Source organism: Equus asinus, chromosome 10 (assembly GCF_041296235.1).
Source record: "Equus asinus isolate D_3611 breed Donkey chromosome 10, EquAss-T2T_v2, whole genome shotgun sequence".
In the NCBI taxonomy this organism is placed as follows: Eukaryota; Metazoa; Chordata; class Mammalia; order Perissodactyla; family Equidae; genus Equus; species Equus asinus.
In genome coordinates, this window is record NC_091799.1 from 28,114,299 (window position 1) to 28,129,299 (window position 15,001).

The 15,001-nt window shown below is 48.6% G+C and overlaps 1 protein-coding gene across 8 annotated transcripts in view; it reads left to right on the forward strand.

The window, feature by feature from the left end:
* ASTN2 (astrotactin 2) overlaps nt 1–15,001 on the forward strand; it is an 829,157-nt gene that overhangs the window by 579,468 nt on the left and 234,688 nt on the right. For all 8 annotated transcript variants that reach the window (XM_044778942.2, XM_070518865.1, XM_014830403.3 and 5 more), the window contains 2 exons: nt 10,732–10,856; nt 14,837–14,941. In XM_044778942.2, coding sequence (XP_044634877.2) covers nt 10,732–10,856; nt 14,837–14,941 — 230 coding nt within the window. The remainder of the gene's footprint in view (nt 1–10,731; nt 10,857–14,836; nt 14,942–15,001) is intronic.

Below are 15,001 nucleotides of genomic sequence, written 5' to 3' on the forward strand. Positions count from 1 at the left end.
AGTGCTGCAGCTGAGCAGAGTGTCTCCCCTACATTTCCGTCCAGCTAGGAAGCATTCTTTCATGCACTCAGTCAGCACTTATTGAGCCCCGAGTGTGTGCTTCAGCCACCGTGTTGGGGCTGGATGCACAGGAGTGAATAAGACAGACATGGTCCTTGCCCTCTAGTGCTCTTGGTCCAGTGCGAGAGACAGCGAGTGACTGGGCCCAAAAGTCCAGTGTGAAAATGCTAGGATAGGGAAAGGATGGGTACTATGAAAACCCAGAGAAGGGGCATTGAACCCTCAAATGAAGGGAGAGGAATCAACAAACTCCTAGAGTGTGGTAGGCAGAATAATGGCCCCCAAGATATCCATTTTAATTTTAATTGCTGGACTCTGTAAATAAATTACGTTCCCTGGCAAAAGGGGATTAAGGGTGCAGGTGGAAATTAAATTGCTAATCAGCTAAATTTGAGATAAGGAGATTATCCTGGATTATCCAGGGGGGGAGCCCAATGTAATCCTAAGGGTCCTTAAAGTGGAAGAAGGAGGCAGGAGAGGAGGTCAGAGTGATGTGATTCGAGAAACACTTGACTTGCCTTGGCTGGCTTTGAAGATGGAGCCAAGGAATGTGAACAGCCTCGGAAAGCTGGAAAAGGCAAAGAAATGAATTCTCTAGAGCATCCAGAAAGCCTTGATTCTAGCCCAGAAACCATGTCAGACTTCTGACCCCCAGAACTATAAGATAAGCTTATGTTGTCTTAAACCACTCATTTTGCAGTGATTTGTTATGGCAGCAACAGAACACTAATACATGGAGCCAATGAAATATTTGAGTTAGGACTGTCATTTTGGACAATCATTCTGGCTGCAGGATGGAAAACAAATTGGAGGGGCAAGGCCGAATGGAGAGAGCATGGTTAACAGGCTGTTGTTGTCCCTGGGAGAGGGGATTATGGCCTAAACCAGAACAGACAGCTGTTATGTGCTTTGTCTGTACCAGACCTAGAAATCAGAGTGTGCAGATGCAGAGGGCTCAGAGGGGAATTAGCTAAATGGATCGCTGTAACCAAGAGCTACAGAGTCTGGATGGGAGAAAGACTGCAGAGAACAGCCATACCTGACAGAGTCGGGTGATCTTGAGATCAAAGTCAAGTGCTGTGGAAGCAGAAGGACATTCTTTCCAAAGAAGGGGCTCAGGGATGGCTTCCTGGAGGAGATGATATCATAAGGTCTGTCCAAGAGGGCTCAGAGGAGGTTGCAAAGAAGAATCAGAGGCAGGCCCTGCTTTAGGAGTCCACAGTTTAGAGGCGAGGTCAGGCAGGGGAAGTGTCATTCTTACTATCTTTGAGAACATGCACACGGGAGCAGCTCTGGGTTGGAAATCAAGAATATAGATTGGTAGCCAATCCTGCAAACAAAGAAGTAAACAAAATCCAGGAGCCTTTCAATAAGTCACTTCTCTGCCCTGCCTCTGTCTCCTCTCTCAGCATTTCTGTGAGCATCGGCTGAGATAAGACTGGCCCTATATGCATGGGCCACTCTCTAGCCAATGAAGCGACTTTGCATCCATGATTCTTGAAACAGCCTGGAAGATAGGGGTCATGAGTGTCTTCTGCTGAAGAGATGGCAACCCTGAGAGCCTCTGTCTGGGAGGTGGTCGAGCTTGCATGAGATGCTAGACGTTTAGTTTGAGATCTGACCATCTTCCTGCAGGTCTCACACATAGCAGTTTAACTGAGATCGGATGACAGCTGGCAGAGGCAGAATGGAGGTCAAGGACTTCTGTGGTGGGCCAAGGCACACTGGTCTGTTCTCTGGCCATGGTCAATGAAAACAAGTGGTGTTTAGAGGTCTCTGGTGCTTAGTAATAAGGGAATCTGGGGGAGATGGGCCCCTGGAGTCAGCACTGCCCAACATACCCCAACACTCTTCCAACCCCCTCCACATGCAACTGATGATGGAGACCAGCAAGTTCTACTTCCTGAGTCTGTCTCAAATCTGTGCCTCTGCGTATATTCGGTCACACAACCACTCCATCCTTGGTTGGGTTGCTGCCAGACCTCGTAAGTGGTTTCCTCCCTCCAGCCATGTTCCTTTTCTAGTCCATCCTCCACCCTGCAGCCAGGCAATCTTTCTAAGGCTCCGGTCAGATAGTATTGCTCTCCTGCTTAAAACCCTAGAATGAGTCTCCTTGCCCTCAGAATAAAGCCCACATTTCTCAGCATCTCTTAGAAGACTTGTGAGCTCTGATCCATACCTGCCCCTCTCCAGCCCCTCTTTGCCTCTTACTCAATGCTTTTACATCTTGAATCTTAGCTTCTTTCAATTTTCAGAATGTGCCATGAGAGTGCACTGTCTTCAATTTCTCTCTTTCTCTTTCTCACACACACACACGCACACACATACACAACACACACACACCCTTTTGGACTTTCCCACATGCTAGTCTTTCTGCCTGGACCCCACCACCACCTCTCTTCCCTGCTCTCTCCCTGGATAAACCTTCCAATAGGTCAAGACTCACCTCCTCCAGGGAGCCTTCCTGACCTTCCTAGTCTGTAAGTGCCCTCCCCGTACTCTCTTTGTCTCTGAACCTCCCTGTGGACCTTTATCACTCTAATGTGGAGTTGTTTCTTTATACAGTAAAGGTTCAAACATCTTTACTGCAATTCAGCTATACAAAACACCATATTCTTCTTTATTTTCTACAGCTGACATAATCTTTCCCTCAAGTTTCTATTCTACTGATGGCAAAAAAAAGTATTTCAACTTGTCAATTAGGGATACAGAACAACCTCTTTAGGGTAACTCTTTAGTCCATTGAAGGTGAACTCCCCACCAACCAACCCTGTCTTTCCCTTCCCGGGTAGTCTCCCCTCACCTCTACCTGGCCGCAGGGTGCTGGTGGGTGCTGACGATGTTGGCACACATGTTGTCTGCTGGATCCCTGCTGGTGACCACTGTGTGATTTCTTGTTTGAGCTTGGCTCTTGGCCCTTGCACTGGTGTTCACTGTGATATGGGTCGTCTTGGGCAGTCTTTTGAGATGGGCAACAAGTCAAATCCACTGCTGAAGGCCAAAGTCACAAGGTTCCCACACTCTGAAGGTCCCTTGTTCTAATCTCAGGCCTCATTCCCCATCCATGCCTCCACGGGAGCATGGGGTATATGCCAGGAAGTCTTGTCAGCTTTATTCTCTCTACCCTGTGGGTGTGGGACTTGATGGGGTGACTTCCACCGTCTTCTTGCTCGCCTACTGCTGCCCTCTTTCCGGAGCTCCCACTGGCTTGTTGGATAAAGGGGTTCACAAGTCCCCAGACTATGCCTGATCTGGGGGAGCAAACCTCATTGTTGCTGCACGCCTGCCCTGGGAATTTCCCCAAACCCTTGCTAGTACGTAAGTATTCGTTGACACTGCCCTGGAGGTTGGGGTGAGTGGGGAGGAGGGATTGACTTCCAAAAGGCCAGAAGGAGGGTCGATGGCTCTCGAGTGTGAACACAGCATCCAGGCCTCTCTCCTCTGCAATCCCTCCCAGCACTAGTGGCAGAAAGAAGGGTTTTCTCCTTCCTTTTCCTGTCTGGTGGGAACTCCTCTGAGGTCATAGCCTGTACCATCTGTCGATTAAAATAAGACACTAAGATCTGAGTTGGGCAGGTCTGGCTTTGATATAGGAGGGAACATTCACTCCCAGCACAGACTGCCTTTCGAAACTATTGTGTAGCTCAAGACACTACAAAGTCGGCTTTGAGATGCAAAGCTGTGCGGTGACCCTCTTTCTTTTCTGGATGGTATTTGCTCTTCTACCCAAGGGATGGGTGCCTTTGATGGAGCAGGTGGGGCGCCACAGACAAATAGGATTTCTGGGAATGAAAAATGCTTCATTTTAACATTTTCAAAACCATTATTCACCTTGCACACATTTGCACACATATGTGGGAAACATTTGTGCACACGTGTCTCCTACTAGGCTGTGGGCAACTTGAGGACAGAGAATGTCTATTTTATCACTGTATTCCCAATGCCTGGTACATAATAGTGAAAATTTGTTGAATGAATTGATGAAAGGTTGAATGAAAAGATGACTAAGTATCAAGTGCTTGAGCGGCGAACTTAAATGAAGACCTATAAATTAAGGAACAGATTGCAGGAGGACAATGTTTCTGTTCCTCAAGAAGGGCACAGCTTGAGGGTAGGCATGGACAAGTGTCGGCATCAGTTTAATCACCACCAGACCCTATAGGCTCCAGTGCCTACAGGATGGCTACAAAATCTAGCCCAATGACTCTCAATCTGGGGTTAGGAGAAACACATATTTTATATCAGGTGCCCACCTCTCCCAGTTCCAGAGGTAGGGAGTGGCTTCCCCAAACCAACAGCCAGGCAGTGACAGAGCCAAGATGAGCCAAGGTCTCCCAATTCCTTGATCACAGAGGAAGCCAAAGTCACCTCTCACTTGGCAGAAAGGCTCAGTTTAGTGGGAGGCGAGGGATGGGAATGGTTTAAACCAGGGGAGATGTCCTCTTTGGTGTTGGGAATTCGACACCCCTCTTTTAGGAGGCTATGGGCAGCCCAGGAGAGCCTGGGAGAGTCAACCCCTCCCTGCAAACTCAACAGCTTGCAGACCAAGGCTCCTAGCTTTCCCTCCACTAAGAAAGGCTGCAGACAGTGCTGGCTGGCTCTGGGATGATTTACTTCCCTGAAATACCTCAATTTAAATGCTAATTTTCCCAGAACTGAGGGGTGATCGGCTGTTGCATGCTGGTGGCTGTGTATTAACGTGTCCAAAACACTCACACATATTCTTAAATGGGGATGGGATGCTGGCAGGGTGGGGTGGGGGGGATGCAGGGGAGAGTCGGGGAGGAAGCTAGCTTCCTTTGCTTGTTGTTCTAGTCAGCATGGCTGATCAGAGGAAAGCTGGACCAGGCACATCTTCTGTGGAAATGCTCTGTAGGTTTGCATCACTTAGAGGTCACATGCAGGTGGCATGGAGTGATGCTTCGAGGAGCTTGTACCATGAGCAGGCCTTGTGCTGGGCTCTTTGAGAGTCTCAAAGAGATTCAGAATCAGGTGTGAGATTCAGGAAAAGGAACTAGATTAAGGATAACTTTACATGAATCCTCCTCCCTACTCTTTGAAGTTAAATTCATTACTCCCATTTTACAGATGAAGTCACTAAGGCTCATAAAATGCGAGTGACCTCCCCAAGGTCACACAGCCAGAATTTGGATCAATGTCTGTCTGGCTTCTGAACCCATGTCCTTTCTACCACCAGATCCCAAGACTGCTTCTGGAATCTAATCACAAATAAAGTGCATAGGGAAAAGTGATGGGAAAGATTTATTCCATCTGGGGAAAACTGAAACGGTTTCATGGAAGAAGGGTTTTTTTTAACTGGGCCTCTTGCTTCCTGCTGGTCTTCCTCACCCCCGCCCATCCCCCATACCTCTACCCCAGTGTGCATGCACACACATGCACATATGCTCACCAAGAGTGGGAGGTCTGACCTACTCCTGCTTAGGGAGATGAGCTTTCCCATCTGGTTCTCACTAGCTCGGAAGGGCCCCTGGCCCCTGTCTGACCTCCACGGGAGCCAGGGTGTCTGCATACTTAGGAAGTTAGAAGAAGAAAGTAGGGTTTTGAAGCTTCTTGTTGATGAGCTGGAATTTTAGACTAGAATCCCCAACATCCCTCAGATTCTGAAGCATACTGGGACCCTGTGACAAGAGATCAGAAAGAACTCTATCAAAGGATGTAGGTTATACACACATTACCTTTGTCTCTGAGTTTCTTTCGTTTGTTTCTTCAACAAATGTTCATTGAGCACCTACTTTGTATGCAATTCATACTGTGCCAGGTGCTGGGGAGGCAGCCGTGAGTGGCATGGGCATAGTCTTGGCCCCCATGGAGCTCACAGTCTAGTGGGAGAGGTAAGGTTCACATAAAGTCCCCATGAGCACATCTTTGTTTAGGAACTGTGAAGCTCTTCATGGAAGCAAAGAGCAAGATGCTATGAGAGAGTGTAACAGGAGAGCTGATCCTGGCAAGGTTTCTCAAAGGTGGGGAAACAATGTGTGGTCCGAATGATAAGTAGGAGTTGGCCAGGTACAGGGGGTGGGGGGCAAGAGCTTTCCAGAGAGAGGGCAAATCCTAAGTGGTATCCTTTGTAGGAAGTGAGTATGTGCCATAAGAGGAACTTAAGGCCAATCAGTGCAGCTGGAGAACAGTGGGCAGGGGCAGTGGCTCAAAAAACGAGCCACTGGAGTGGCAGGGGCTGGATTGTGAAGGCCTTTAGACTTTCCTACAGCGCTTGCATTCTCTCCTGGTCTTCATGAATGGAGACACCCTCCCTGATTTCCCGCTGCGGCAGCCCTGGTATGCAGAACAGTCCTTGGAACATGGGAGACTCTGATAACTGTGGAATGAATGAGACCTCTCCTTCCCAGAGTCCTCCTGAGTCCCCAGGGCCCGGGAGCCACTGTTTTAAAATTTTGATTAATTGTTTCCGTGTAATGTCAATCAAGATTGAACTATTTTTCTAGATATTTGGGGGGACATGTTTGTCTAAAGAAACTGTGTCACTGTCGCTATTTGAAATACATCTGATTGTGCACACGCATACAGACATGCACATGTAGCCACATCCTTGGGCCCAAAAGCACACCCCTCTCTGGCAATAAACAACAGAACTGCCTGGTCTCAGGTTGTCCCAGAGATCAAGAGGACTGGCGTTGCACTGACCCACTGAACGTGTGCTTACCAAGTGCTGGGCACTGAGCTAGGAGCCAGATCGGCTACAGGTGGTCTTGGCCACTGCCACCTGGTTGGACAAGTTCCTTAATTTCTTTGAGCATCCATTTCTTCATCTTCAGGATGGGAATAATAATAGTAGTTGTCTCATAGAGTAGTTCTTGTGTGGTTAAAATACACACAAACACACACACACACATACACATACACTCATATATCTTGGCACACTACCTAGAACATAGCTGATGACCAACAAATATGATCAATAAATAAATATTGCTCATTCTTCTTCCTATCTTCCTAATATTAGGATTAGTTAGTTACCTGGTAGTTTTTACCACACAGGCACATGCATACGCACATGCACATGAGCACTGAGAATCTGAATTCGGTGTCTGACCACCTGAGTTTAAGCCAGCACCCCGCCAGCCTCCCCGTCATCTTTGCCAGGTGGGTGGATTCTGAAGCTGCTGTCTGGGTTCCATCTGAGGTTCTCAGCACAGCGGAACTTTCCCAGCGACTGCTGTTCCTGTTATGTTTGGCCTCCCGTGAGAGCTGATTGATGAGAAGGCCCTGGGCGCCCTCTGCTGGCAGAGGCCACGCAGAACTTGTGGCCATCACCCAGGTGGCCATCAAAGGGACCAGTCCTGAGGGACTGTCCTTGGTCCTTGGTCTTTGCTGTTGTTGTCTTGTCATTCCCTGCTTCATCCTTGGCTCCCTCCCTCCCAGCCTTCCGCACTGGCCTGCAAACTTCCACCCTCCCAACTTCTCCCTCCTTCTCATGCACTTCCTCAAGATCCTGCCTGCTTCCTGGAAGCTCAGGGGAAAAGCTTCCTCCAAGAAAGGGGACCATGAGCCAGGCCCTTGGCCATCCTGAGGTTGCCCACTGTGCTGCCTCCCGTGGTTCCTTCAGGGTCGGATTTGTCAGAGCCAAGCCCGGCTTAACCAGAAGACAGGTGGCTTGGAGAAGAGGGACGTGAGGATGGAAAGGGTGATCCTGTCTCTCTTCCTCTGCAATTATAAAAACGTTGGCAGAGAAGATTCGAAATGGAGACCCCCCAGGTGGTAAAGTGAAAAAAAGATAAGCTTGCCTTCAGATCTCTTTTCCTAAGTACACCTGGTGGATAAGTCCAGGGAAGTCGCTTCACGTCTTGGAGCCTCCGTTACCCCGTTGGTTGCATAGGGAGTATACTCGTGTCCATCTCCTGGCATTGGAGTGAGGACTGGCGAGGTCACATAGAGAATAGAGTACCTGCTTGGTGGTCAAGTCATCATGAGCAGCAGAGCCCTTTTCCCAGCTCAGTGCACCCATGGGTGCAGAGGCTCTTCCAGCTTTGACAGTCCCTGTATGCCATGGGCAGGCCCTTCAGCGCTCTGCACCTGACCAGTGATGACGAGTGTGGCTCTGGGGCAAGATGGCCTACCATCTCCAGTTGCTTTGTGCTTCAGCTTTCCAATCTCTAAACTGGGGGTCTTTACGGCACCTACTTCATAGAGTTGGGTGAGGACTAATGCTAAGTCCTGGGAACAGTGCCTAGTGCACAGCAAGTGCTCAGTAAAGGCTATTATTATCATTGTGATCACCATTTCACTAAGGCAGGCTGAATAGCTTTTATGACCCCCGTTTTACAGATGAGAAAACTGAGGTTTGAATGCTTTGCTAGGATGAGGTGTGGGCAGAACTGGAGCCCAGGCTTCAGAGCCGTCATCACTTCTCAGCCTTGCCCTCCCCTACCCATAAAACAAGTGCTTGGGTCTCATGGGAGAAGGGTTCCGGAAGCATCCAGCCCACCCAGAATTCCTGATGGCCGGGCCCCATTGACTCTTCTGAATGGCTAATTCGTTGTCTCCCAGTTAATCTGGGAAGATGCAGCGGACAGGGGAGAATGCAGTCTCTCTCTGCATCCCTAGCATCCAGCTCAGGGCTCACCCCGAGTGTGTGCTCAGCGTGTGATAGTCAAGTGAGCAGGGCATGGGGACACCTCTCCACCCCGCTGTGTCTTTGAGAGCAGATCTGTATCACCAGAGGCCACCTTACAAGCAAGACAAGAGGAAATTTAGTTCCTTAGACTCTGGCAAGTGTCATGTGCTGCTTGGGACACTTACATTGCCCCTGGCAGGCTGTCTTTTTCTATTCACATTGCTGTTCCATATGCCCATGTTTGCAGACACATCACAGGCCAACCACAAACACCTAGGCAGGAGCCATGATCACGGGCACACATGGAGGTGTAAACCAGTACAGCTCCATAGACAGGGGCACACTGACACAGACAAACAAAATAGCATGCTTAATTGTACAAGGGTGGACCTAGAATCTTACCATCATGGACATATATCCCCGCGCAGACAGTCCCAGGCCCAGTGGCTCACCTCCCCAGATTCATAGTCAGACAGACCAGGGTTCAAATCCCAACTCTTCCCAAATCCCAACTCATTTTTTCTTGTCTGTAAAATAAAGATAATCATAACTATTTTGTGGGTTGCTGTGAAGATTTAATGATAAAATGGATGTAAAGTGCTTAGCCAGATCCTAGCAAATCATAAGGCTTCAGTAAAAAAATTGTCAGAGATGATGATGATGATGATGATGATGATGACAAAGATGCTGGTGATGTTGGTGATGTTGAAGATGGGGATAATGTCTCCTCCTCTGGGCTCTGATCTTGCTCAGGGATCAGACACGGAGAAGGTGTTCACTAAATGGATGAATCAATGGTGAGCTTCGCAGGTGGCTGGGGGAGTGCGTGGGGACGTGAGGCACAGACAGGAAGTAACCCAGGCCACTGGACGCTTGTATAGCTGGTTTTGAACTGCCCGAGGCCCAGGCTTCAAAGGCATTGCTTTGGCATCGCATATTTTCGTTGTCTTCTTTCTGATTTTCATTTCGAGGTTGCCCATTCCAGGTGGCAAAACAAAGCAATAAACATCCGCCTCCCCTTGTTCTCCTCCTCCCCCTCCTCCTCCCTTTCCTCCTCCTCTCCAGATTGTAATTAATGTCTCTGACTCTGAGGGGCTCTGAATACGAAGGGACCTCAAAAGTCAGATTTTAAATATAGAAACGCCCTCGATACCATCCATGCCAAGCGGTTGTCAAGTTTCCTGCTTGCAAACTCCCAGTAACAGGGAGCTCATTACCTCTCTGGCAGATCTACCGTCTAGAAGATTGAAGCCTTCCTCCCTGGGATGTGCTATCACCATCCCACCCTCCTTGAGACTATCTTTGCTCAGGATTCAGTCCCCTGCGGTCACACAGAGGTCTGTCTTCTGTTTCCTGGGACGGCCCTACAGGGAAGGGCTAGAGGCACCATAGAAGTTAGGGCAGAAGAAGAGCACTAGCCTGGGAGTTAGGAGACCGAGTTTGAGTCTAACCCATTGGTTGTCTGTGAGCGAGTCACTCCCCTTCTCCAGGCCTCGGTTTCCCTATGTGTAAAAGAAAGAGTTTGAGCCAAAAGATCTCTTAAGGTCCCTCCACTTTAACAAACACACGTCCGTTCTTTCAAGGCTTCTTTCTCCAGCTTACGCTGGCTCCCTCTTTGTTTAAGCACTCGATGCTTTTCTGAGTTCCCTCCCATCCTGGCTCACCATTGTTATTGCTTCTGCAGGGGGACAGTTAGCAGCCAAATGTACGGTTTATAGAGCATCAGACTGTGTCTTAAGCAATTGGCAGCTTTATGCCATTAAGTGTTTACAGCTACCCTGAGATCTCACTTCATAGACAAGGAGACTGAGGTTCTGAGTGAACCAATAGCTTGCGTGAGACTGTGCAGCTAGGAAGTGGTGGGCCAATATGTGAGCCGCAGCCTGCCAGATTCTAGAGCCTATCATTAGCACCATGTTCTCAGAGGTAGGATTCAGGGAGCCAGAGGCATCATAGCAAGGCCACCCAACCTGTCACAAGTTTCTCTATTCTGACTACAAGCTCCCTGCGCTCCTGCCCTGCAGCCCCCAGCCGCCTCCACTTCCTCGATTTGGCAGTCTCTCTGCTCCTCTCCACAGGGAGAACAACTTCATCAAGGACTTTCCTCAGCTGGCCGATGGGCTGTTGGTGATCCCGCTGCCGGTGGAGGAGCAGTGCCGGGGGGTCCTCTCCGAGCCCCTCCCGGACCTCCAGCTGCTCACTGGTAAGACACACATGCCGGACCCCTCCCCAGCCTCCCTCACTAGGCACCTGGCCTCCAGGTGCATATCCATCCTCAGCACATCCAACGTTGGCCCGGCCAGTCTCCGACTTTGTGAGGGACGGGATGCGAGGGACCTGCCATTTCTCAGGCACCTGCTGTGGGCCCTGCAGAACCAGGAGCTTCCCTGAGACTCCAGACTCTGAGCTGAGGCCAGATTTACTCTCTTAGCAAATTTCTAGTATACAATACAGTATTATTCGCTATAGTCACCACGCCCTGCACTAGATGCCCAGAACTTAGTCATCCCGCATAACTGAACTGAACTGTTGTACACTTTGAGCAAATCTCCCCATTTCCCGCCTCCCCACCCCATCATCCCACTCTCTGCTTTTATGAGTTCAACTTTTTCAAATCCCACAAAGAAGTGAGATTATGCAGTATTTGTCTTTCTGTGTCTGGCTTATTTCACTAGATTTATTTTTAAATCATTCTAAAATAAAATCACTGGACCCCCCCCCCCCCCAGAAGCCTCTCTCACTTGAAAGCACTTCAGTTACACAGCTTGTTTTTGAACGTGGGTGCTGAACCATCCTATAGAGTAGATATTATTTTTCCCATTTTATAGATGAGGAATCTAGACTCAGAGAGGTGAAGGGGCCAGCCCAAGGTCACACAGCAAATGTGCCAGGAACCAGATGCGGTGGCTCTGGGTCTTCTGCCCTTTTCACTCCACTCTGCAGCTCCCGCCCTCCTGCCCTGTCTGTCTGTTACCGAGAAGCTATCTTTTGCAGGCTCTCCTGGGGCTCCAGATTTTCTGTCCCACTTCAGGGTGTCCTTCTGCGCCTCGGCCTCTCCCAGTTCCTCTCCTACCCTTTTCTTGGGGACTTTCCTAAGATGTAAGGCCCCTGGCTCTGCCTTTGTGATACAGTAGTTGGAGGTGTCAGCCTCTGTCCAGGGAGAATGGTCACTCTGATGGATGATGAAGCCGCTTGGATGAGAGGGAAGTTGTCCCCCTGGGAAGACCCTGTGATGTGACAGAGTTAGGTTTGACTCCCTCTCTATCCCTTGCAAGCTCTTGAGACCCTTGTGCAAATCCTCTAACCTCGGTGAGCCTTTCCTGTAAAGGGGCATGGACGGGGTTGAGAACCCACGTGTGCTGAGGGTCTTGCACAGGTCTGGCACTGTGCATGTGTTAGACATGTGACCCTGCAAGGAGGCTATTGTCCCCTTTTAAACTGGTTCAAGGACTCATTTTAGTCCAAGGCCACAAGGCTAGTCTAGACTTGACTCAAGACTTCAGCCCACTGGGTCTTGGCTTCAAAGCTGGTGCCATATCCACTCTCCTACCTCACCTTCCTGACCTGTCCTACTTCAAAGAAGGACCCAGATGTAAATCAAATGAAAGCACGGATGTAAAAATGCTTTGTATAATGTGTCTAAAAACTGCTGTGTCTTCTTTAATTTTCATTTTTCATAAAGTGATGAGGAAATCAGGCCTGCAATATCCCTGCTGAGTGACTCTCCTTTTTGGATACCCCCAGTGACGGGGAGTTCACTACCTCTTAAAGGAGACATTGCCATGATCCATGGGGAGGTGCTGTGCTCGAATGGAAAGGACCCTGGATCTGTCACTGACCATTGTGTGTCCTTGGGCAGATTCCCTCTCTGAGCTTCAGTTTCTCCTTCTGAAAAATGGGGTATAACAATTATTTTTCAGGGTGGTGGTGAGAATTGGAGATCATGGGTATCAAATGCTTGGTACGTTGTGGTTCTGGGTTAGTGGTATAAATTGTTAGGATTATTTGTTTTAATTTGAGCATCTTTGGAAGCATCATAATAAAGGAATGCTACATTTCAAGACTTTAAAGAAATTTTTTGATACTCAGAAAACATACCTCCTCCCACCCCAGAGCTTCATTTACCCCTAATCTGTGGGTGGGGCTCTAGGATAGAGTCAGGTAAGATGGGAGTCAGGGATCAGGTAAGGACTAGGGATGAGTTTATGATCAGGAATGAGATGGAAGCGAGGGAATGAGCCAGAAAATAGGTATTTATTGAGAGCATACTATCTGCCAGGATCTTCTAGGCCCGGCAGGAGTGGGACTAATACGGACCATAGCCTCAACCTCAGGAAGCTCACATTCCACTGGAGGAGTTTATATTCCAGGCTGGAATCCAGGAAGGACCAGGGTTGGGGGAAAGTGTAGGATGGAATGATGACCACTTACAGGGAGGCCCAGGGATGGGGTGAAGGACAGAGAAGATGGCTTTATAAATTTCTTGATAAGCAGGAGAGGTATTATTTCTTTTTCTTCTGGACGTCATGCCACCAAGTGAATGGGCTGCGTCAGAATGTTCTGCCTCCCTTTCTTAGGGATGGGCCAAGCCTGCTCTGAATTTGGACGAACACGAAAAGATGGAGCAGAGGCTGCCAGAGCCCTGGTATCTAGTCTTTTTGTGAAAACTGTTTTCTGTGCCCTGGCTCGAAACATGGCCCTCTCCTTCCTCCCCCACCTGCTGTCCTTCCCTCCCCGGCCTCTGCAGAGAAAGAACAGGACAGGCAGAGCGGATAAACAGAGGGGACATATTTATAACAAAACAACCTCGCTCCAGTAGACATATCTTTGGGGATCATGAATATTTTACTTTAAAATGAAAGCCTCTGAAAAACTATATTATTCCTGAAAAGGCTAAGGAGGAAGAAAAAAAAGAAGTTGACAGTAATGGACAACTTTAATACTGCAGTAATGTCCGGGAAGAAATCATTTGTCCCGATGAGATTCTCATTTTAATCTTGGCATCAAATATCTCTCTAAGTGCCTCCTCACCAGGGGACAAGAGAAGAGGAGAGAAAATGTGCCTGCCATTTGCAGAGGATACATAACAACAATAATAATAACTGCTGATGTGACTAGCATCTCTTTTTCATATATTTTTTTCCTGATTAGGAAAAACAGGGTTTGCAATGCTTAGAGCAGGAAATGTAGAAAGCGGAAAAGGATATAAATCAGAAAACAAGAATCTTTTAGACACCCACCACCCAAAGTTAACCACTTGCAAACATGCCTTGTGTTTTTTGTCCTTTGCTTATTTTGTGCCTCTACCTGTGTTTCCCAGAGTGCATTCTATGGAACCTGAATTCCAGTGATCTCTTTGTAAAAACGGGGTTCCTTAGTCAAAGAACTTTGAGAAATGTTGCACACCTCCTTCATGGAGCTTTAAAAAGCCTATTAATTGATTGAAGGTGCTGAGAAATTGCACAGTTTTTGAAAAATCTTGTTCAACTGTGTTTAGCTAGTGTTCCTCAGTCTTACTTGAAACAAGAACCTTTTATGTATGTGTGTCTATATTTTATGTGATGCATGTAGACATCCAATGTTTCCGGGTTAGGAAGCAATGATCTACACAAGGGTAGGCAGACATAAAGGGTCAGATAGCAAATGTGTTAGGCTTTGCCCGTGGTTTCTGTTGCGACTGCTCAGCTCTGCTCTTGTCGTGCAAAAGCAGTCATTGGCGATATGTGGTGACCAGGCTGGAGTTTGCTGACCCTAGTCTATGTGTACAGTATTTCTAGGTTACCAAAGGGCTTCCACTTCTATTACTTTATTTGAATCTCACACTGTGTCCATGAATTAAGATCAGCATAGGGAGTCATAGTATCAGAAGGGGAAACTGAGGCACCGAGATGCCTAGTGGCCCATGACAAGTCGCCAATAGGGTTAGATGGAGCCAAAAATCTACTCTTGCTTGTAGAATAAAGGGGCCTTGCAAGCTGTTGGGCAGAGAGAAGAAGCAGGGTTGGGCCTGAGATCAGAGGCCTGGAGGTGGGGTTTGGATAAAGCTGCTGGCCCCAGTGAGAGCCCACTCACTAAGGCCCAGTCTCTGTCTACCTGGAAGAGGCGGCCTAGGGCTGGGGGTGGGGGCTGGGTGAGAGACCGCTAAGTGCTGGGCACACGTGACCTTCTTATTTCCTCCCCCAGGAGACATCAGGTATGATGAGGCCATGGGTTACCCCATGGTGCAGCAGTGGCGGGTCCGGAGCAACCTCTACCGTGTGAAACTCAGCACCATCACCCTCTCAGCAGGTGAGGCCCACCGCCCAGGCAGCCAGGGGACTTGGCGTAACTCAGCACACATTTCCAAGG